This window comes from Chelmon rostratus, chromosome 16 (assembly GCF_017976325.1).
Source record: "Chelmon rostratus isolate fCheRos1 chromosome 16, fCheRos1.pri, whole genome shotgun sequence".
In the NCBI taxonomy this organism is placed as follows: domain Eukaryota; kingdom Metazoa; phylum Chordata; class Actinopteri; order Chaetodontiformes; family Chaetodontidae; genus Chelmon; species Chelmon rostratus.
The window spans coordinates 5,699,887-5,720,880 of NC_055673.1; the positions used below are offsets into that span (position 1 = coordinate 5,699,887).

At 42.1% G+C, this 20,994-nt stretch overlaps 1 protein-coding gene across 5 annotated transcripts in view; it reads left to right on the forward strand.

Annotated features, from left to right (window-relative positions):
* The window catches only part of pleca (plectin a), a 51,376-nt gene that overhangs the window by 11,681 nt on the left and 18,701 nt on the right, over window positions 1-20,994 (forward strand). For all 5 annotated transcript variants that reach the window (XM_041954718.1, XM_041954716.1, XM_041954719.1 and 2 more), the window contains exons 2-20: window positions 2,285-2,346; window positions 5,633-5,722; window positions 8,581-8,658; window positions 8,789-8,881; window positions 11,670-11,836; window positions 14,910-15,025; window positions 15,698-15,804; window positions 15,947-16,066; window positions 16,176-16,271; window positions 16,812-16,939; window positions 17,578-17,671; window positions 17,783-17,937; window positions 18,140-18,476; window positions 18,773-18,850; window positions 19,547-19,708; window positions 19,791-19,895; window positions 20,018-20,113; window positions 20,226-20,351; window positions 20,558-20,710. In XM_041954718.1, the coding sequence (XP_041810652.1) occupies window positions 2,341-2,346; window positions 5,633-5,722; window positions 8,581-8,658; window positions 8,789-8,881; window positions 11,670-11,836; window positions 14,910-15,025; window positions 15,698-15,804; window positions 15,947-16,066; window positions 16,176-16,271; window positions 16,812-16,939; window positions 17,578-17,671; window positions 17,783-17,937; window positions 18,140-18,476; window positions 18,773-18,850; window positions 19,547-19,708; window positions 19,791-19,895; window positions 20,018-20,113; window positions 20,226-20,351; window positions 20,558-20,710 (2,307 nt within the window). In that variant the 5' untranslated portion in view covers window positions 2,285-2,340. The remainder of the gene's footprint in view (window positions 1-2,284; window positions 2,347-5,632; window positions 5,723-8,580; window positions 8,659-8,788; window positions 8,882-11,669; window positions 11,837-14,909; window positions 15,026-15,697; window positions 15,805-15,946; window positions 16,067-16,175; window positions 16,272-16,811; window positions 16,940-17,577; window positions 17,672-17,782; window positions 17,938-18,139; window positions 18,477-18,772; window positions 18,851-19,546; window positions 19,709-19,790; window positions 19,896-20,017; window positions 20,114-20,225; window positions 20,352-20,557; window positions 20,711-20,994) is intronic.

Consider the following 20,994-nt stretch of genomic DNA (forward strand, 5'->3'; position numbering starts at 1 on the left):
TATTTGTTATTCTATTTTATGAAGAAATTGTTGTTTAATTAAAACTTTGGATGTACTTTTGTAGGCAGTGATCTCCTGCCTCTCTTTTATCAAACAGGCCACACCCCTTTACGTGTCACAGCTTTTCCTCTTTTTATTGGTCGACTGTGCTAACACCCATTTTGAGGCCAAAGACGTACAAAGCAGTAAAGACGTCTCACGAAAACAGATTATCTGACAAATAAGTAGCAGAACGTAGCATGTAAGCGATTTGTTGCAATGCAGCTGGCAGATCCAAAAACCAGATCCTTTAAAAATCGCATGGCTCCGTCTGTGTGACACTCCACATCACAGCTGCATCATTCTGTAACAGCGTGCCGGGATGATGTGCAGATATCACGCAGCCATTCCGCCATGAACAAACAATAACGTTCTTTCAGGAGATATCTCGCACCTCATCTTTTCTCCGACTGCGAGGATGAAAGGAAACATCCACAGCTCAGTTTGCTGCTCCGGGCTGCAAAACTCAGCCGAGCAAACACATTATTTGCGAGGGGGATCAGTCAAGTTTGCTTTTCTGTGTCACGTATTTCACCGCTTTGGGTTTTGGAGCGTTGAGTGCAGCTTTTCCTGCCTGACCTTGATCCCTCACATTGCATTAATGGCATTAAGAAACAACATTGTTCTCAGCAGCTGGCATAACAGTTAATGTATGAACTGTTTGTTGCAGGATTTATCCTCTCATGAAGGGTCCTTTTTCTGTTTGTATCACGCTCATTCAGGCTGGATGCAGAGTCATGCGCTCATGATCAAATGATATAATAGACGTTTATTTCACTTCTCTGAAATCCAGCGTGTTTGTGAGTCATCGATGTAATGCCACTCTGAAATGGGCGTTGGCACCACGGGATGCCGTTTTCTTTGGTTTCTCTGTTCCCCTTTTATCTGATCACTTCTGTTGCATGAGCTTTGATCTCACGGATAATGTGATGGAGCTCTTTCCACAGTGTGACTGTGACTGTTAACGACGCCATGTCGGTCAAAGCTTGTTTAGTCACGTCATATCAGCCTCGTCACTCATAGAAGCTCTGCGGTGAAGAGGTGAAAGCATCCTTTTGGCTGTTTTCCCTCCACAGTCGCTGCATTGCTGGCTAAAATTTAGGGGAAACATTGCACAACATATACAGTACCTGCTGGTATGTGAGCGCTCTGTTTGGAACAACCAAACTGTGAAATCAAAAACAAAACAGCGACGGCCTTGCAAGGTGGAACATGTTCCTGTAGAGGTGCTAATCTTTGCAATGTCGGATGTAATTTGCTCGTGTTTCACCTGACAAGTATAACACCTTTCCTTCTTTGTTCTGATGGACTGATTTTAAAGCACCTTACGAGGGAGCGCAGTTACTTTCCTTGTCATCGCATGGTAAAAACTCTGGTTTCTGGCTTTGGGGGAGCACAAATATTCTGTATATCGGACTATAACTGTGGGAAAACAGTGCAAGTGATGATTCCCTGTAGGGTCTTATCAGATGTGGGACCAAAACTGCGGTTTTGGATGTTTTAGCTCACAAAATACAAATTACATTTACTGCAAACCAGCGTCTAAAGCAGGCGGTTTTGGGATGGCTGAGGATGAAGAAATATTTTATTACTTTTGCAACATAAAATTGTTTTCTTTTTAAACGATTTGCTCCAGTTTCCACTTTTTTCTCATGGAAAAGCATATAGTTTTACTCCCTCAGGCCTTTAAAACTGTTCCAAACACCGAGATATGTGACCTGTGACGATCCTTCAAAGCTGTCACAGACCACAAAGTTTGGGAATTGTTGTCATTAAAGAACAACAGCTTTATTCTATCAGGCAGCCATTGATTTTCATTCATTTAACCATGAGACCGAATTCATCGTGCAAAGATTTGGAGTTTACTTCAGATATGTAAATTAATCTCATTGACCGTTTGAAGTTGTGTTATTGTTGCACAGTAATCAGAAAACTTTGATATTGGTGGTACTATAGCAACTTTTCCAACACAAGAAATGACCAAATCCACATGATAGGTTATTGATAGTCTGTTTTGAATGGACCGCATTATTGAATCATTATCATTATTATACATTTCTCGTGTCTGTAAGCAAACTTTCACTACATGCTGGCATTAGTGTAAGTCATAGGTGTGCTGCAAGGTTAGACATTTATAAGCAGTAATGTTAAGTATTAACGATTTGGAGCTAATAGGATAAAACAAGCCAGAAGTCTTGTATTGACACAGGCGATGAAACTGAGCCTCTGATCTGTCTCTCCACAGATGAACGTGACCGAGTTCAGAAAAAGACCTTCACAAAATGGGTCAACAAGCACCTGATGAAGGTAAGATCCCACCTCAGTGACGCTTCAAAACGTAATGTTCACTTCAGCTCAGCTGGAGCACATTACTCAAGATAACTTCAGCTATCCTTAAATGACCCAAAGCTTGTTCTGTTTAAGTCCAATTCCAGCAGCTACTTTTATGTCCCACCTGTTTACAATATCTTAAATTACACAAAAATGTTTCCTTTGGAGAGAATGGACAATCTGAACTAGCTGAGTCTCACTCCTGGGAAAAGATACCTGAAAGCAGAAACAGATAAACTGGAAAAACATTGCACAAATTGCTCCTCTGCACCATAAAATCCAACATGCTATTTGTGTTAAACTGCATGAGTCACCAGCACCTGGCCTCGCTTTAGCTGGTGCTCAGGAACAGTGGCATCGTGGGCCGGGCTCGGTCAGGTTTCACATCTGGGCTCCAGACTAGCAGGGCGGCTTCTCAGGGCCCTGCAGGGGAACAGGAAGCTCCAGGGCCGAACTCCTACTCTGAATGTGGAGGCCAGGGCTGGATATGTTTGCTGCCATGATACCGGCGATAAAAGTGTTCGGCCTTTGACCCTTTTAAAGGAAACAATTCCTGCTCTATGTTTAATGTTCATGCCCCTGGTCTAAGTCAGCAAGGGCTGCAGGTAAAGTAACAGTTATTTTCTGCATCAATTAATTAGTGCTGCAGTGATTGGTCAATTGACAGATAATCTATAGACAACAGTTTGATTGATAGATGATTGATCAATAATTTAAGTGGTTTATCAAGTAGAAAAGCAAAACATTCACTAGTTTTTCAGCTTCTGTGATGGACATTTCTTTTAATATTTTGTGTCATTTTACAGCCTAAATGACTGATTAATGAATCCACTTAATAATTAATAATCAATGAATATTCTGCTGACTCATTCAGCTCATCCGTGGAGTCTTGCTTAGAGCTACAGCTATCAATTAGTGTCATTATTGATTAATTTCTAGATTGTTTTCTGGATTTTAGTCTGTGAAATGCTGTGCTTCCACCTGTTTTGTCCCACCAACAGCTCAAAAATTAAGATGTTCAATTTAATATCATATATGACAAAGAAAACAGAACATCAGAACATTTGAGAGCTGGACCAGAGAGTATTTTGCTCGAAAATTTTGAAAAACGACTTAATTATTTGATCAGTTATCAAAATAGTTGCAGATTAATTTTCTGCCAATCAGCTAATTGATTAATTGGCTAAGTGTTGCAGCGCTAGTCGTCATTAAAGGTACAATGTGTAAGATATGATCAGAATTTTAGGTAAAAAAAAAAAAGAGTATCAACACAATGTGAAGGAACAGTTCTGACGTTATGTCAAAGATGTCTATGCATTGTGTTGCAGAGATGTCAACTGAAGCTAACATGCTAACCAGGTGATATGCTGCTTCATGTTTGCCTTTCATTCATTTGTGCCTTTAAGTATTACCAGAGGACAGAATTAAACACAAAAACATCAATGAGAAGATTTCAGTGGTAGAAACATTCACGTTTTGGTTGAAACATTAAATAGAAAACAAATCATCTTTTGAGTTTGAGTTTGTGTGAGAGGGAACATTTCTGTGATACGCACCCATGTATTTTTGTGTATAATAGAGGTCTAGTTGTAGCATACTAGGTAAATTCCATAAAATAGTCCAAAATCACAGTTGTGTGTTCGTACTAAACTGCATTTATATCCTGCAGCCGTGTCACTGATCATGTTTTTAGTTAAAAGCACAGCGTTGCTCTACCTGAAGCATCTCTTGCTGCTGCTCGACCGACACATTCAGGCCGAAGAATCGTTGTTTTCACACGGGAACTCAAGTGTGTTGGACTGAGAGGAATGTGCGCCGTTCTCCACGTGCGTCCTGTGACACGAGATGACTCACTGGCCTTTGTCGTCAGGCGTTGTTTCTTTGTCGGGGAATCTCTCAGATTTGGGTCCAAAAGACTGGAGCGGGTCGGCGATCTGGCTGCCCTCGAGGCAGTTTGGACTCGTGGTCACAACAGAGTCATGGGATTAAACTGTGAGGCGTGGGACGCTACGTTTTTGTGGTCAGATGGCTCAAAAGTGCCATCTACTGTAGCGCGTCTTACATCGGAGAATGAAAACCAGACGTTATTCTTCAGTTTTACGTTCTAGCACAGGCCAGATCTCCATTCATAAATAAACACTGAAAAGGTTGAAATCAAATGGTAAAAAAACAGAGGACAACCAGCTGTCTTCATCTCTCAAATCAATCTGCGTGTTTGTCTTTTGTTCTTCTTTTCCCTCACGAGTCCCTGCAGTTTTATATCTTCTCTCATCAAACTGTTTCTTCTTTCCATTCTTCATCCTGTCCTCCCATTCTTTCCCATCAGCACTGGAAGGCAGAGGTAGGTGTTGTCTGTGAGCAGAGTGGACACACATTCATTTCTGCCTGCATGTTTACCTCCTCTCACGCCACCTTTCCTTACCTGAGCTCCTTCGCTGCTGACTTCTGACCTTTGTTCCATTCATTTTAACACCTAGACTCTTTATTAACAGCTCTAAAAGCTTTTTCTGGAGTGCAGCTTGTCTTAACATGTTCTATAACTGAGTTTACAACAGCAAAAAAAAAAAATTAAAAACTACAAATAAAGTTTAGGAGGTTTTTCATAGTTCTCATATCATTCCTTTTGGTTTCGACATAATATTTTACTTACCGACTTTATTGCTGCATTTAAAGGACACAGCAGCATCCCTAAGTCCAAGAGCATGATGGGAAATAAGCCATCAAAACATCAAAGAGGTTCCAAATAAACGATTTTTACATGAGAAAATAAATGCATAAATTATTAATAATTATTAACCAGTCTTTCCGTTAAAAAGGTGTTTTTTGCACCCTTTTTCTATGCACTGAGGGACTTATCTTAGATATCTGATAGATAACAATACTTTGCCCAATAGGAATGAAAACCAAAACTATGAAAAGAAGACTCAGGTTGTAAAACAAGTAACTTTTTTCTGAGAGCCCCAAATGTGGACCCAGTTGCCGCTGCTGAACTCCAGTCTGTCATTGTTGTGTCCTCCCCTTTAAGTTGCTTTATTTATTTTTAGGTGACATTAAAGGATTAAGACAAACGTGTTTGTGCTGAGTGTGAACAGCGTTGAGCTGATCAGCAGTTTCAGTGTTATGTGTTATGTGTGAATGGAAAAGCGGTGCTTCACCACTGAAGCTGACGTGATGGGGGACTGAATGAGTGAATGAATGAAGTCCTGTCCCGGTGTGGATCAGCAATATGTATCACTGAAAAACTTCTGTCTTCTGTCCTCAGGCCCAGAGACACATCACTGACCTCTACGAGGACCTCAGAGATGGACACAACCTCATCTCCCTGCTGGAGGTGCTCTCCGGAGAGACACTGGTGAGCTGTGGTGACCTTTGACCTTCAGATATTAGGACATCGGCTTCTGCTGTCACCCCCCCGTCCTGTCCAGCCTCTTCTTACTGTCCCCGCTCTTCTGTCCTACGGCCTGAATTTGCAGTCATATATGTTCTCTCGTCCAGTCGACTCATTGTGACCTGACCTGCTCTAAATGTTTATCTGAGTCTAATGACACTCTGGTGGGCTTCTTGTCTCCACTCTTGCATGCGTTGACTTTGATTCTTTGGAGATTTTCGGACATTTCAGAACATGCTGGGGTTATGCGCACTCTTTTACTTTACTTATCTTAAAACTGCTTTTTTTGGGAGCACACCTTAAAACACTAATTTTCATTCTTTGCTTCCATCTCGTAACCTTTCTGCACTGACTTGTTTGACCCCTGGTTTTTCCTTTATCTAATTCCTGTTTGCTGACCTTTGCCCTGACCTGTCCCCCTTTGCCTCTGCCTTCCTCTCTTGCGATGCTCTTGCTGTGGTAGCCGAGGGAACGTGACGTTGTGAGGAACGTGCGGTTGGTGAGTGGCGCCCGGACTGTGGCTGGCCGCCTCCTCGGGCGTGGCATGTGTCACCACCCAGGTGGCTTCTGGGTTGTGCATGATGACAGTCACACTCCCTGTATTGTCCCCTTTCTGTATCAACATCGTCCTCTTCCATTTTATCAGTGAGCCAGCAGGGTCAGGCGTCATGTAAGGAGAGAAGAGCAGCAAGTCCAGGGTTTAGTTGAATCATTTCTACGTATGTGAATTAAGTAAACACGTCTTTCAAATACAACATTTAACATTCAACATTTGAATTTCATAAACAGCATAACCTCGATGAAACACTGTAAACTGTCCTTCCTATTTAACCGCCGAATTAAAGGACAGCAAAGGCACATCTGAGGAAGTTTGGACATCTGAGATTTTAGAATTGGCCGCAAGACAAAATCTTTTTCATCCAAGAAATGGCAAAATTCACTTTTTCGTAATTTGTTTTCTGGGTTTGATTTTCTGACAACAAGGTTCATGAATCCAGTGCCTTTCAGTGGTCTGTGGTTTTATACCTGGACACACCAACGAGGACATTTTCAACAAAATGGATCCTGCGTGCAGCTGCATCGCCAGGAAATGATTTAAGAATCTAATAATGATGATATAATTTTATTAAAAAAAAGGAAATAAATGTGAATCTGTGTCTTTTTATGATTTATCTCGATGACATTTCTTTGATTATCAATCTGAATTTTATTGAATAATAATACATAATATATTTAATAGAGCTGTTCAGGGTACTTAAAGACACTTAACATCAGTAAAATAGATGAATAATAATAATAATAATAATAAAACTTAATTTATGTAGCACAATTCATGCATTAAATTCAACACAAAGTGCTTCACATAAGCAAATAACGTAAATATAAAACAATAAAAAATCAGAAAATAAGTAAAATAAATTATAGTTAAAACAGCAGGATAAGACAAGATAAAACAGCCATCAGGTAAAAAGATGCTTCAGGAAAAAACAATGTTGAAAAATGTGTCCTAAGATTTCGTTTGAAGGTGTCAACAGACTGCGAGCCCCTGAGACCTTCAGGGTCTCTGTTCCAGAGGTTTGGGCCATAATTAGCAAAGGCTGCCTCTCTGTGCCTTTCAGGTCTGGTTCAGGAACAATGAAGAGAGATTATCAGTGTAAAGATTTTAGGAATAGATGCTGATGGGTGAATAGAAATCAATCTATAGTTCTATTATGCTCTGGAAGTCTGCAGAGCCACTAAAAATACAAACTACTGCTGTGATCCTTCAGAATTGTCAGATTTAAGGGTCGTCGAGGGTCAAGTTTTGGGTTCCCTCACTGTACTGAAAGCAAAGGCCAAAGTTTCATCACTGCAAGCTGACATGTCGACTAATTCTGCAACAAAGCTTCATAATGGCTTAAAGCTTGAAATGTGGAGCACCAGTGCATGTCATGGCCATCACTCCTGGGGTAACTGTCCTGTGCAGGTTTAGAAACTGTGGATGCTGCTCGATTCGGCTCGATAGGACTAGTATTACCGCGGGACCTCTACTGCTTTGTAATAATTGCCGAGGTCGACTGTGATCTGATTCCTGTGTGAATGTCCATAATTTTTGCAGTAAAAATTCCACTGCAAAGTAATATTTTTGCAAGGTTTTTTTTCTTTTCTCCACGCCTTTTTTCTGCCTCTGTCCCGGTTGAGAACTAAAGAGGCTGCGGTTTTTCAACATTTTCGTGCAAAGTCGGGAGGCGGCTCTTGTTGTTCAGGAAGTAAATGTTACGCAGAGCCCTGACATCATAATCAGGCGATAATGCCAGTAAATATGAGTAAAATACTTTGCTTATCCCGTGCGAATACGCTGCACTAAACACATGAGATCCACTGGTAATACTAGTCCCGTACGAATAGAGCTTAAGACAGTAAAGGTGTTTCACAAAGTGCCGAAAAAGATAAGTGTAGGTCTCAGAGAAAACCAGGATTGTGACTGATGATTGGGGGAATCACTGAGATCGTGTGTCATTCATTTTCATGCTTTCACCTGCAGACATCCTGGCTGGTTTGTTAATGCATTTCGGGGTCATTCTGCTTGTCAGACCTGATGAAAGTCTGGCCAAACGCTTCGATCACAGCCACGCCGAATTTGAATCACGCTTCAAATTTGCTCATTTAGTCTTTTCCATGACTGTGATGATTTTTCGACAGTAGATTAGATCTTTGTTTTGAACATGAAAGGTGGACACTGAAACACCTGTTCCTCTGTCATGGGGCCTTGCTGTTTGTTGGTCATTCTGGCCTCATGCGTTCCCTCCTCCTGATGTTTGGCGTCCTCTCGTCTCTTGCAGCCGCGGGAGAAAGGACGGATGCGCTTCCACAAGCTGCAGAATGTACAGATCGCCCTGGACTTTCTCAAACACAGACAGGTCAGTAAATAATGACAGTTTCAATATATCGAAGGTCTGTTTTCCTCCCTGTTAAGTTTTGGTTTATTTGCTGGTTTCTTTCTATTTTTTAAAACAAGCAAACTATTAAGTAGCTTGTTGTTCCTTTCAGGTCAAACTGGTCAACATCAGGAATGATGACATTGCAGATGGAAACCCCAAGCTGACCCTGGGGCTGATATGGACCATCATCCTTCACTTCCAGGTATTGCAGGGCACCTTTAAAAGGCTAATTTTGCAATAAATTGCTGTAACTATGGCGGTGAAGTTAAACTAGATGATTTGGAGCAGCTGTATCACATTTCCTGAACGTGGTGCTTAGCTTTTAAACTGCACATTGGTTTGTTGCATAAGATCAAATTCTTCCATAGTATGAGTAACATGCATTTTACATTGTGATTAGTTTGCTTCCTGCTGCACAGTAAGGAAAACCAGAGCGCTGTTCCCTCTCTGGGCCTCAATCATCAGCCTCATGCTGGTGTTGACACAGCAGTTACAGTACAGCAGCCAATCATTTCCAAATGGCCTTTATTGGACATTTGGCAGTACTTAGGCTCTTATACACAACTACCACAGCTTCTGCTGTCCTTGAGTGCACGAAGACTAAACACTGAAAACAGTCATTCATTCATTTTTTTTTTAAGAAGGAGGTTCTCATGTATCTCAGCTGCTTTTTTACTCTTTTCCTTCATCCTGTGCAGCTCTATAAGGGACAACAAGGGATGTAAACAGTATAATATTGCTTATACAACCAAAGGCCAGGCTGGGGGAAAGCATTCGTCAGAGGGCAGATGTGTTTCTGATGGGGAAGAGGATATGGTTATTCTTTAAGAGATGGTTTGGGAGATTTTGGAAAAAGGAGTGGGAGAACATGAAGATTCTTTGATGCTATAATGGGTATGATGGTTATGTTGGGATGTGGATGTGGGATCGTTTTCGCCGTCCCGTGTGACTCAGTGATTCCCTTGAGAAAGCTGGCTGGAGACGTGGGCGTGACAGCTCAGGACTGAGGAAGAGAGCGACCAGTTTTAAAAGTTAACTGTTCTCTGATTCTTAACTGAACACACAATGAATGTAATGAGGAGATAAAACAAAAAACGTCCACGCAGATTCACTTAGTCATCTGTCAGCTATTATTTCCTCAAAACGAGCCCATAATGTCTTTGTTTTGGCACATGCTCGTCATCACAAACAATAGTGAGTTTCCTGTGGGCTCCCCAGGTGCAGCTCACAGTTTACTAATGCACAGGTGACCAGTATGAATAATGGGCCTGCTCCGTGACAGAGGGGGAGCTGGGATTCTCTCAGCACTCTTAAAAAGAGGCTGCAAGGGCGGAGGTCCTGTTTCCACTCAGCTTCTGAGTCACTCTTTGCCCACGTCCACACTGTAGCACCGGGGTTTCCCTTCTGGAGGGAAAATAGCAGAAGGAAGAGATACCTTCTTTTTTCCCTCCTCCACCCTTTCCTGCTAAAAAAAAGAGCACGTAAGTGAAATTGTTAGTTCTGCTATGACTCATCGTCATACCTAAAAACACTGAAAATAGTATATAGTGGTAATAAAGCTGCACTTGTTCCAGTAAGAGACTGAAAATTTAGCAGGATTCGAAAGTGCAAGCTTGCCGTCATGCATAATGTACAGCTAATAAACAGTAGATTTTTTTATGGATTTTTTTATTTCTGGATAAAAATCACAAACTGGTGACATACGGACAACAAACACTCAAATAGAAGTTGCAGATGTGTCTTTTGAGCTGATTAAAGCTCTGAGAAGGTGGAGTTTTCTGCATCAAGACAAGCCAAATAATCAAAGTTTAAAAAAGCAAAAAAAAAAAAACACAGTCAAATTTAAAGGTTTCCTGTAATTGTTACAACCTTTTACAACATGTGCATAGTTGTGTAGAGAGCCCCACCCAGCTGGTACCTCAGGCAGACCAAAACAAACACCAAAGACTTTTCATAAGTACACTTTGTACCTCTGATTATAGATATGGCACAGACAGCGACTACTGGGTGATGGATTAATGCAAAATAGACACAGGGACTCAACCAGCTGCAAAATGAGGTTGTAAAATTCATGTTAGGTCCCTCAGCGTCAACACACCTTAAAGGACATCTGTTCTGATTAAACTTGTGGTTTAATTTGTAGTTTGTCCTCTTTCATGCAAAAGAATATACTGCTGAGGGATTTTCTTGTTGTGTGTTCTTATGACTCATAGCTTTGCCTCGCAACTCCTAAAAAAGAGGAATTTGCCTGTGGAGGTTCTGTTAAGCAGTCCAACATTCATTAACGGAGTCTTTGTTGAGAACTTCAGTTTGGAACATACAGTATAACTTTGAAAGATCAGTGACTCACAGACATTTTAACTCATAATTTCTGTTTTGCTCACATATAATCACAAAGCATTTGTGTTCCTCTCATGTGCCCTTCAAGTGAAAGTGGTGGTTGTTAGTTGAGGTTGTGTGACTCATCTCGAGTCTGGAAGAAATCAGCGGGCAAACTGGAAAATATTTCCTGAACTTAAACAACACTTCAATCTTATTCAGTACAGGAATATCAAAGGGAAAGTTTTTTTTCACCCATGAACACCTTTGAAGGTTTGGAAAAACTCTGCTTTGTTTGTGGGTTGTTTCATTCGCCAACTGTGTTGTCGCCCCTTTACACTTTTCTTGAAATTCTTTATGTAGCACTCATTCGGAAGATGTTTTTGTTTAAAATTAGTTACAGTAAGTGCATTCAAACTCAAAAATATCAACAGCTGGAGCACAAAAAGCAGATAAAAAGAGCTGCGTCCATCTGTCTCATTCTCATGAACACCGTATCTCAGGAACGCCTTGCATGCTACCTTTTACAATTCGTAGCGTCTTTGCTGCAACATCCACATTTGGTGGAGCCATGCAACGACGGGGCAATAATTCTAAGTAGAAATGGAAAAAGTTTACTATTTGGTCACTCTGCACCCGATACTGACGAGTTGCACCGTCTCCTGCTTCAGATCTCAGACATTCAGGTGAACGGCCAGTCGGACGACATGACGGCCAAAGAGAAGCTGTTGCTTTGGTCGCAGAGGATGGTGGAGGGATACCAGGGCCTGCGCTGCGACAACTTCACCGGCAGCTGGAGGGATGGAAAGCTCTTCAACGCCATCATACACAAACACAGGTGAGGAGCTGAAGATCAAGGTTAGAGGAGACGAGCAGGGTGATGGGGTTAAGTCAAACTATATATTATAACATGTACATACTAAGCAAAAGGTAAGAAAGGAAAGATAGGAACTGAACGTAGATCTGATAATGCAATAAACTGAACTAATAAACTGCAAAAAAAAAACAGTACAACAGCAGTGACGCCAAAGGATTAACTGAGAATGGATGTGATGGAGACGTGTTGCATTTTTCAAACCATGCAGAAACACTTGGGGCTCAGAAAAGCTTGCCTGGACTTGGGATGCTGTAACACCGTAGGACATGAATTTTACTCACAGTTAAAAGGTCTTTTCTGTGACCTTTTTCACATTTCATGTTACTGTGTCATTTTTTATTTTTTACAACCCGTTCACAGCCAAGAATGTCAACGTAAGTTACTGCAGCATACTTGACTTGTCAGGACAAACGTTGTTGTCTGCTTATTATAAATCAAACAGAGGTGAATAGTCAGCATTGTCAGACTTGAACCCTGCAGTTTGTCCATTTAATACACTTCTGACCAGAAATCTCCCTTTTAATATTCATAAGCAGCATATAAAGAACTAATAAAAGGCCTATAAAACACAATTTAATGTAGTCGTAAGCAGGTATAAAGACACTTGTTGTTTTTAATGTCTGGTCTACAACTAAAACGTCTCCTGTAAGGTAGCAGAGTGATTGCCCATATGATAATACGCAGCTGTAGTAAAGGCAAATATCATTTAATAATGATCAAAGAATGAACTTCGAAGCTCAACATGTCTTCAATGTTGTTAAGATTTATAACAAGTTTCAAACCTGCCTTGTTAAAAACATGAAGTGTTTTATGACACACTGAAAGAATTTGTTCATGCACATTATCATAGTCAATAAAATTAATTAAAGGGCTGTTATCAGTCATTAACTGTTTATACACCAGTTATGGACAATACCATCATGAACATCATAAACTTGGAAACTTGGAAAATTTCCAAGTTAAGCTCCGGAGTTTTTTGTAAATAATGCACAATTTTATTCTAAAAATTATGAAAATACCGGTTCTGAATGAACTTATCTGGGGGAAATTAATATTATTAGTATTCATTGAACTGCACGCACAGTCTCCCACCACACATGCAGCCCACACTACTGCCAACGCTGCTGTATAATCTGAGCCTGCACTGTTTATTCCCAATGAAAGCTTCCACCTTGAATATTCCCAGAATTTTGAAACCATATTAAGGACACTACAGTGAGATAAACCACCTATAAAGAGTTTATATATTGCTTATAGATGCTAAAGATAAGTATTACAAAGCCTTTTTTGAGTATCAAAAGCCAGCTGTGGTCAGTTTGAATGTGGGGAAATAGTGTCAAAGTCTATAGAAGCTTCCTGAACTTCTCCTGCAGCATGTAATCTGTTTCTCTGACGTCCACCTGTATTTTCCAAACAGTCACAGTTGCATCAAAGTAAGAATAAATGCACTGCAGCTGTATCAGTTTATTTAGCCAGATTTGGACAAAAATATGCCTGTTCTGAACCTTCTGAGGAGTATAAATCAGCAGTTAAACAGGTTTTGCTGCAGGAGGTGTTTGAAAAGTCTCTATAGTTGCTTTGATACTTCTTCTTGCTGTGAAAACTTTGAACCCATTATAACTTTCATGAATTCTAGCCGTTGTCCTCCTCAACCCAAACAGCCGCCTTTCCAGCCAGCAGGAGACGCCCGTTTCATTCTCAAACCATATATTTTGGGTGGAGCACCACTTCAAGTCTTTGTGCTTGCATAGAAAAAAACAAGCCCTGCAGGATCGCTGCCTGCACGACATAAAAATAACATGTACAACCTGAGTTGGCATCATTCTGTGTGAAAAGACAGAGCGTTTTCTTTGAAGGTGTGGGTGTATCACACTGCTCTGAGAAATGGTTGCCCTGGAGGTGTGCTCACTGGAGGCTCGGCAGGTCATAGCAAAACACAGGTACGCTAACCGCTCTGCCACAGATTGTTTCTCGGTGGAGGAAGAGCAGGTTGTGCAGAGGTTTAACTGCTGCAATGATCGACTGAAATAAGAAGAGATCTGGATGTAATCAGGAATCACCGGCGGACGTGAGCCAGGATGAAACCGACCTCAAAGCTACCGCAGATTTGATTTTCTTTTTTTGCTACATAAAAACAAACATTTCAACCTCACTCACTTGGAAACATTCAGTGTTTCAGTGAACTCGACCGTCGCTGCGATGTTGAACCTGAATAGGAAGTTTCGCTCGAGAAAGCGGCGTCTGAACAGCGCCACCAGCAGCACGGCGGGCTCAGTCAGCGACCTGGAGGACCGGGTGGTCATGCTGTGCGAGGACATCCCCGCCGAGAACTCCTTTGACTCGGGCCGAGACTCCCACAGCAACGGGGCGCGCTCCAGTCGTGGCTCCCAGAGCGAGGAGCAGGAATCGGGATCAGAGCCTCACGTCATCCACCTGAGCAGAGACAGACTGTCCTACAGACGAGCCTGCTATGTGGAGAGAGAGCCGAGCCGGCCACACAAAGAATACTACATCCAGAGAGTTGTGCAAGTGTATGAATATTTGTTTAAATGAATGTTATGAAAAAGCTTTCTTACACGTGCAGAATTAACTGGACGTTTTGTGTCCTTAAAGTATCTTTCTCTGTGGTATTTGTGGTATTGAGATGCTCTGTGCTTGTGCCTACACGTTATTTGACTGCACTTATCTTCCTGGCAAGGTGCACCGAAATGCAAATTGTCTTCTTTGTGTATAAAATGATGGGGGGGATTTTAAGCTTCACTGCAAGTGAGGACTCTTGTTTTTGCTTGCCCTTTCTGGTATCAGAAAGACACACCAGACATGATCAAACTGCCTCCAGCAACATGTGAAATATGCATCCATTCAATTATGACTGGCAGGTAAAAAATTCAAAGTAACTGCAAAAACCTAGATGTCAGAGGTAAATTAATGGCTATCACCTGTCAGACATGATTTAAGAAAAGTCTTGATTGACAGTAATAAGTATTATATCCGCCCATTTCTCACATTCTCTGTGGTTGGTTGCCGTCCGCAGGCCAACTCTGATTGACATGAGTCAGGTGTACCGACAGAGCAACCAGGAGAATCTGGAGCAGGCCTTCGCCGTGGCAGAGAGAGACCTGGGCGTCACCAGACTGCTGGACCCCGAGGGTGAGAGAAGTCACATGGGAGCATTCGACATGTTCAGCATCACCTTGAACTCTCAGGGGATTTTAGATAAGATAAGATCTGATTTGATTTACGTTGTCACAGACAGCCTTAATAGCAAGAATAAAGAAGGAGATGTAGAAAAAGAACAAACAGGCAATAAAAGGTTATTTAAATTAGAATCAGCTATATTTATATGTACATTATATATAAAAAGTGTAAAAAAAAATAAAGTTGCCTTTAGAAGGATTGTTCAGTTTCTCAATTTAAATTTTTTGAATTGCACATGGAAGGAAATGGATAATAAAGTACAGTGTTTTGTACGACTATTTGCACAGTAGAAATTATATAACATTAAAAATAATATATCAGTACAGTAAAAAAATATGTAATATTTGCACGGATGCAAAACAGTAGGCTTGTGATGTGTGTGTGAATATTCGAGCCCTTGTGCATTAATTTTCTTCAGCCTCACACTGCTAGAGTTACATCATGGAGGTCAAGGCAATACAGGTGTAGCTGTAGATGTGTTTTATTTTCACACCTCAGCTGCACTCAGCGCACATATCTATGTTATTTCAGTTTAATATATATTAGCTCTGACACAAGTGTCACTCGTCTCTCCTCCTGGACTTCACATCATTTCTATAAATTCCTTTTTCGCTCTCTCGACAGATGTGGATGTGCCTCATCCAGATGAGAAATCCATCATCACATACGTCTCCTCCCTGTACGATGTCATGCCCAGAGTGCCAGACGTTCAGGATGGCGTCAAAGCCAACGTGAGTCCTCCTCTTCCTCCTCGTCCTCATCAGTTCATCTTTCCTCTAGATCGCTATTAAGATATCTCAGTTAGCATTTCAAACAGCAGTCTGAGATGATCAAAGCTGCCTTGAACTTGAGCCTGTGTCTGTCCTGCTTCAGGAGCTGGAGCTGCGTTGGCAGGAGTATTATGAGCTGGTCACCATGCTGCTGCAGTGGATCAGACACCACATCCTGGTCTTTGAGGAGAGGAAGTTCCCCACCAGCTACGAGGAGATTGAGGTGAGCGGCTCTGGATCTTCAAAATAAAGTGTTTTGACTAAATTGAGAGGAGAATAACTACGATGATGAAGGTGATGATGGATTTATTCACCCTTTTTCTGCTCTACAGGTTCTTTGGCGTCAGTTTCTGAAGTTTAAGGAAACAGAGCTTCCTGCAAAAGAGGCAGACAAGAACCGCTCCAAGCACATCTTCAAGTCTTTTGAGGTGAGTCTCCTCAGCAGCCCCGATAAATCTGCACTCTGTCAGTGAAGTCAGCTGTTCAGACTCTTCTGAAGGCTATTTTTGTGCTGTTCAGACATGTTTGCAACATGTCGCTGAAAGCTTAAAAAATCGTTCTGTCTGTGTTAAAATATAACCGAGATAAATTCCAGCGAGCGCTCTACCATCCGCTGACACTTGCACATTGTGAAACCTTTACAGACCTGACAGATAATTAATCGTTTTGGTCATTTTGCAAGCAAACGTCAAATTTCACTGTTTGCAGCCTAACCAGTGAAATTAATGTGACTATTTGATGCTTTTTGGTTGTGTGATGACAAACAGAATAGTTTTAGGGTTTTGGACTGTTAGTTAAATAAAACAACTCATTTGAACGTGTTAACTGTTTGAAATTATAATGACCATTTTCCACTTTTTTTTAGACATTTTACAAAAACAAATGATTAATCTAGAAAATAATGGGGAGAATGATTGCTAATGAAAATGCTGGTTAGTTGCGGCTCTAATCTCCTTCTTGTTCTGCAGGGTGCAGTTCAGGCAGGTCACGTCAAAGTGCCGCCCGGTCACCACCCCCTTGATGTGGAGAAGGAATGGGGTCGTCTGCACGTCGCCATCTTGGAGAGGGAGCGTCTCCTCAGGACAGAATTCGAGAGGCAAGTGGGCCACGATCTAATCTGTTGCCAAAGCAAACTTGACATTTTTTTTAAAAAACTGGCAAGAAAATCACAGGATATTAAGAAAGAAAAAAAAATCTGAAATGAATCATCAATGGTTGCTGTTTGACCATGAGGATGACTCATTTCCTAATGATGAAGTCCAAAATGTAATGAAACTGAGTTGGCTTTGTGGAATGGGAAGTAAAAATCATATTAGGGCAAACACATGACAGCCATGGCATTGCCACGGCAACTCCCTCACAATAATACAGACCATTTGAGAGATAAACTTATTTTCTTTAATCACAAGACTGGCAGGGCGTAGCTTTTCTTTTCGGTTCTTCAGGGAATTGAGGAAAGTGCTGTAGAGAGTTTTGAAAAATATCATCTCTGCTTTAGTGGACAGACAGAGCTCTATCATGGCTTTCATGCATCAGGGATACGAGTTAAAGTATTTATTCCGCCAGAAGACGGAGTGAGTGTTTCATTTTTTTTACTCTTTAGTTTACTAGTTTAGTTTTACTTCATCAGGAAGTGGTTTTCCTTTAGTTTACACATCAGACAAAGAGAACAAATAGCCCAGAGGCGGTCTTCACTGCTTTTTGACCTCTGACCTCCCCCCTCTCCCACTGCAGGCTGGAGCGACTTCAGAGGGTCGTCAGTAAGGTCCAGATGGAGTCGGGGGTGTGCGAGGAGCAGCTCAACCAGGTGGAGACTCTGCTGCAGACGGTGAGGCACAACCCTTTGTTTAAATGCCTTTATCGATAGATCGATATCATTTCGCCAGGGATCATCGCCGCCGCGTCGGCTGCTTTAACTCCTTGTGTGTGTGTGCTGCAGGACGTCAGGATGCTGAGCTCGGGGAAACCTGCTCAGCACACGGCGGAGATGGAGGCAGACCTGGAGAAAGCAGAAGGAATGATCCGCTTCCTCTTCAACGATGTTCAGCTGCTCAAAGATGGACGCCACCTCCAAGCTGAGCAGATGTATCGCAGGTGCAAAAGGAATAAACGAATCAAACTGTGCAACATTTGAAATGATTGCGCTCACTGCTAATGTTTGTTTTCATCATCAGCTGATCCACTAATCTTTTTTATTAATTCATCGTTAATTTGATAAAACGTTGCAGTAGTGAAGTTTGTATTTTTTTTTTGTTTTGTCCAAACATCTAACTGACTGTTCTGATTCTGGCTCTAGAGTGTACCGTCTGCACGAGAGGCTGGTAAACCTCCGCAGCGAGTACAACCTGCGCCTCAAGTCAGGTGTGACCGTCACCCAGATCCCCATGACCCAGATCCACACCGCCCAGGTCCTGCAGCAGGCCCCCATGAGGGTGCGGCCCGAGCTGGACGAAGTCACCATGCGCTACATCCACGATCTGCTGGGCTGGGTGGAGGAGAACCAGCGCCGGGTGGATGATGGGGAGTGGGGCTCCGACCTGCCCACCGTCGAGTCCCAGCTCGGCAGCCACCGGGGCCTGCACCAGTCTGTGGAGGAGTTCCGCTCCAAGATCGAGAGGGCCAAGGCTGATGAGGTGCACACAGCTGACATGGAGCAGATATTTTATATTGAAAGGAGCACATGGCTGTTGGCAGTAGCATCTTGTTTTGTCATTTTTTACCCTTTTGTCTTTTCTCCTTCTTTCTTTAATCTTCCTCCTGTATGTTTTAGAGTCTGTGTTGGTTTCTATAGATTATAGATAGAATTAAATCTCAACCAGCTTAAATGAAGCTCAAATAAAATAAGAATGTATCAATATTACAACAAAGTGACATCTCTAAGGACAGACAAAACCATAATGATAACCTGTTTCGTGTCTCCCTGATCCAGAGTCAGATCTCACCTGCCAGTAAAGCTGCCTACCGTGACTACCTGGGAAGGCTGGAGCTGCAGTACGGCAAACTCCTGGTACGTTACAAAACAGGCACCAAAACAGAAAAAAACTGACTCATCATTACAACTCATTAAAATGGTCAATAATCTGTCTTTTGTTGCGCAGACAGAAGCGATGTGGCTGATGTGAGGCGTGTTGTTCGGTCATGCAGGTCTTAAAACATCTGTAAACTAAAAGTGGGGTTGTTGCATCGGTGGACTGAGCTGCTTTTAGTGAGACCATCAGACCTGCAGCAGACACTGTCACTGCTGCTAAAGCTAAAGCTAAAGAAGCTTGTCAGCTCATAATGGGCAAATTCATAAATTAAATATTGAATCCTAACATCCATTTTCTACCACTTATCTGGGTGCAGGTGATTATATCATTAGTAATTATTGTCATAAACTGATACTGATACTGAAAAAAATGTTTTTCTTTCATATTTTCATACTTTGGCTGATATGATCATGAAACAGGGATTACATTTCTATGTTTTATGTATTAAAAACGTCTTAAAAGTTTAACTTAATTTATTTGCAGAAATCCTAGATAAAGACATTTATTTTAATGTTAGCACCAAGTAGAAACTGAGCTGTTACATTATCTAACTTCCAGAAGTCAGAACATGAAAGTGTAGCATGATGCCGCCTTTCAGCCCGCCGCTCGCCTCCGTCTCTTCTGTCACTCCTCAAAATGTATCGTGACATCTTCTGTCATCGTCTCCCTCACAGAACGCCTCGAAGGCCCGTCTGCAGTACCTGGACCAGCTTCACGCCTTCGTCACTGCGGCCACCAAAGAGCTGATGTGGCTGAACGAGAAAGAGGAAGAGGAGGTCAACTACGACTGGAGCGAACGAAACACCAACATGGTGGCCAAGAAAGAAAACTACTCGGTAGAGTAACGGCGCGGTGCTCTAATAAGCCGCAGTGCTTCGCAGTGAGGGTGGCGCTCATGTGATTCTGGTTGTTCTGCAGGGTTTGATGAGAGAGCTGGAGCTCAGGGAGAAGAAGATGAACGGCGTCCAGACCACAGGAGACAAGCTGCTGAGGGACGGACACCCTGCCAGGAAGACTGTGGAGGTGAGATTATTTCAAGTGACAACTGCAGTCTATGAACATCAGACTGAAGAGGTCTCAAACATTCTGACTGATTATTTCTTGAGTGTTTGTCCTCATTAAAACACCTTTTCTTCCCTCCTCAGGCCTTCACTGCAGCTCTGCAGACTCAGTGGAGCTGGATCCTCCAGCTGTGCTGCTGCATCGAAACCCACCTGAAAGAAAACACCGCCTACTTCCAGGCATGTGTAACTCTATCCAAGCACACTTTGTGTTCTTCTTTGCTGCCCAGCAGTAAATCTGCTGCGCCCATTTGTTGCTGCCTCTAACCTCTCCTCTTTCCTCTTCATGCAGTTCTTCTCTGACGTGAAGGAGGCAGAGGAGAAGCTCAGAAAGATGCAAGACACGATGAAGAGGAAGTACACCTGCGACCGCTCCATCACAGTCACGCGGCTGGAGGATCTACTGCAGGACGCAGCTGTAGGTTTATTCACTGTTGTTTGTCAGGAGCACAATTTGTTGTGTGTGCTGGGAAGTGATGCTAATATCTGATGATGCAAAGCTGCTCGAGCCACCTCTGCTCCTGCTAAATGCTTTCTGTGTGAAGCTAAACAATAAGAATGATGCATGGGACGCCATAAAACATCATTTTTGAGTGTTTAGAATAAATCCTGTGTTCCTCACAGGATGAGAAAGAGCAACTGGCTGAGTTCAAAACTCACCTGGAGGGCCTGAAGCGAAGGGCCAAGACCGTCGTCCAGCTGAAGCCACGTAACCCTGCCACGCCTATAAAGGGCAAACTGCCCATCCAGGCCGTCTGCGACTTCAAACAGATGGAGGTAGCCGTCAGATGTTTTTGCATGGAGTGAAAATCAGCTCATCTATTTTATTGTTCTAAGTTTATTATTTCGAAGTTCATTAAAATGTTTTTGGATATGGCCAGGGTCATCAATCATTCAATCTGTAAATGCTGCAAACAGACTTTCTGTTATCTGGAAATCTGTTTTTTACTATATTATATTTAAATCTCTCTGGTCTAAATGTTGTTGTAGCTGTGAAAACAGTTAAGCTGGCTCCTTTGGTGGTGATTGTTAGAACAGTGGAAAAACAAACGAAGAAGGTT